This window comes from Berghia stephanieae, chromosome 6 (genome assembly GCF_034508935.2).
Source record: "Berghia stephanieae isolate SIO BIC M18660-M18661 chromosome 6, UCSD_Bste_1.3, whole genome shotgun sequence".
NCBI lineage: Eukaryota > Metazoa > Mollusca > Gastropoda > Nudibranchia > Aeolidiidae > Berghia > Berghia stephanieae.
In genome coordinates, this window is record NC_088365.1 from 65,374,673 (window position 1) to 65,377,172 (window position 2,500).

At 37.5% G+C, this 2,500-nt stretch overlaps 1 protein-coding gene across 1 annotated transcript in view; it reads right to left on the reverse strand.

The window, feature by feature from the left end:
- LOC144975463 (uncharacterized) overlaps positions 1-2,500 on the reverse strand; it is a gene marked incomplete in the record, with an annotated part of 124,872 nt that overhangs the window by 42,808 nt on the left and 79,564 nt on the right. Inside the window, 3 exon segments of the mRNA XM_078919567.1 lie at positions 1-295; positions 1,309-1,447; positions 2,356-2,500. The exon segment at positions 1-295 is cut by the window's left edge and continues 40 nt beyond it; the exon segment at positions 2,356-2,500 is cut by the window's right edge and continues 114 nt beyond it. Of these exon segments, the coding sequence (XP_078775693.1) occupies positions 1-295; positions 1,309-1,447; positions 2,356-2,500 (579 nt within the window).

Sequence of the window (2,500 nt, forward strand, 5' to 3'; positions counted from 1 at the left end):
GTGAGGAAAAACTGGTAACCTTGCTTGTCGCTCAGCTTGTTCGTCTTCACCTCTCCGTGCCATTTCCCGTCAATGTAGATACTGTAAAAGGTGATGGCCTCTTCATTGGCCGAGTAAGTGTGGCCTTGGGGTTTGTTCCAGGCCAAAAGGACACAGCCACGTTTGTAGGAGGGTTGCTGGGCGATTTGGGGTGCTGGGGGTCTGGCTGGACACGTAATGTGGATCATTTTGGACGCCTCGCTTTCTTGGTTGGCAAAGTCCGACACGGCTACAACGTAGACACTTAGTGTTTTACCTGTTGGGGGAAAAGTATGAATGACGTTGTGCCAAAAGGTCGTTTTCATGACATTCGCCACAAAAAATATAGTAAGTTATATGGAAAACCCAAGAAAAAAAATTGTTTTTATCTCCAAAGTGAGGAAAAGGGACCAAGTTTCTTAGATGCCAGAAAAAGAAGAATAAGCATAGGAAAAAAATAGAAAAAACAAACAAACAAACAAATAAAAAAAAAATACTTGAGCTTTTATATAGTGCTATATCCACTAATCGTGCTCAAAGCGCTTTACATGGGGTCCCTGACCAACAGCAACACGTAACATGTAGGATGAGACATGATGCCTGTTAGGCGATATTACATTTTTTTTCCGAACAGAGCCAACGCCTTTAACGGCCATGTACCTATTTTACACCTGAGTGCGGTGAAAGAATGTAAGTAAAGAGCCTTTTCCAAGAACTCGAGCCCAGGAGCTTCCGATCTGAAGGCGAGTGTCATACCACTAGTCCACATGGCCTCGAATACGCTCGAGTCATTATAAATGAGAAAAGGATGTAATACAATTTATTCCACCCCTCTCGTTGAAAACCCTTTCATTTCTTAGTAATCGTTGAACAATGACTTTGAACGCGTTGAATAAAAAAACAAAATTCAACGATTGCAGAATATTTGCGCACATTTTATCGGTGTGAAATATAGTGTAAAAGACAGCTGATTTGCGATTAAAAATAATCGTTTGGTGCGCATGAATACAAATCCAACGTATTTGTTTTTGGGTCAAATTGTCATTCAAGGGAGAAAAATACAAATTACGGTGAATAGAAGTACTAATACCATACCATTTGGTTACACATATCTAATAATCTTACTTGGAGGGGTGGAATAAACGTATTCTTTCATTTCTTTGTATTTATTAAACTCTTTATATTTTTATCGTGCAAAAACACATACTCGCAAGCTCGTTGTTTTATTGGGCACGATAACAAAATCTCGTTTAATAAATACAAAGAGATGAAAGAATCGTATATTCTTACCTGGTACCAGATTGTTGATGACCATCTGTCGGACTTCGGCACTGCGTATTCCACCCAATGCTTTGTTGTCGATGTATATCTTGTAGCCTTTCAGTTTGGTGCTGCTGTCTGTAGCCGGTGGCTGCCACTCCAAATTAGCCTGTAGGAAAAAAAAACCCCAAAAACACGAAAACAGTTTTTACCCAAATTTATAGGACATTTTAAAACATACAGAAACAGATATCTAGTTAGGTATTTTTGTGAAGAAGAGAGAGGCAACGCCCCTAGAAATTCACCAACCAGTATTTCAGACAGCCATACCTATTTTGCCAATCTACATTATCAAAAAGTTTTTAAACCACAAACTGATCATTCCTGGTTCATATTTTCTAGGTTACTATGAGTTGCTTTTAAATCCAGCTTTTGATATTTGGTATTTCTAAGGATTATGCTGTGCATGCGATATTTTCAGGTTCCATCAGCGCTAGGGTTAAAGAACGGAAATGATAAAATAGTCAAAAGATTAAAGATTTAAAGTTAAGTTGATTTTTAAAACCCTCAAGAAAAAGTAAAACAATAGTCTTTGCGGAAATAGAATTGAGGGAGATCCCAAAAGCAATATAATCATTTGTGAAATCTGACACCGCAAAAAAGTCTTACTTAGACGCAGGAAAGGGTTCTTCGTCATAAGATATACACTAAAATCAAGTAAATAAATTTAAAAACAATATGCAGTTTTACTATGAGCTAATTTACAAGGGGAAAAATATCACTTCTAAGACATTATAATATATCTGATTGTCTCTCTTTCATCAATACAAAAGAACAAACTTTTAAAGCAACTTAAAGGAGCAAAACAAAAATACATAACCACCAAAAAAAAACAACAACAAAAATCCCCCCAAAAAAACAGAAAAACGTAAAGCAATGTAAAGCAAATTCCGGGCAAAATCAAATAGTCTCATTCCTGAACCAGGATCCAACATACAAAAATACAGAAGGATAGAAGAGATATCAGCAATTATTTATCTGACCCAAAAGCATCTGTTGTTATTTAGTTATTCCTACCTGATAAGCGTCCACTCTTGAGATGTAAAGACTGGGAGATTTGGGTGGTCCCATAGTGGTGTAGTAGAGCACAGCTGAGGATGTCTGAATCTCACAGGGTTTGTTGCCTTGGACCATGGAATAGTTGGCGATGACGTAGATACGA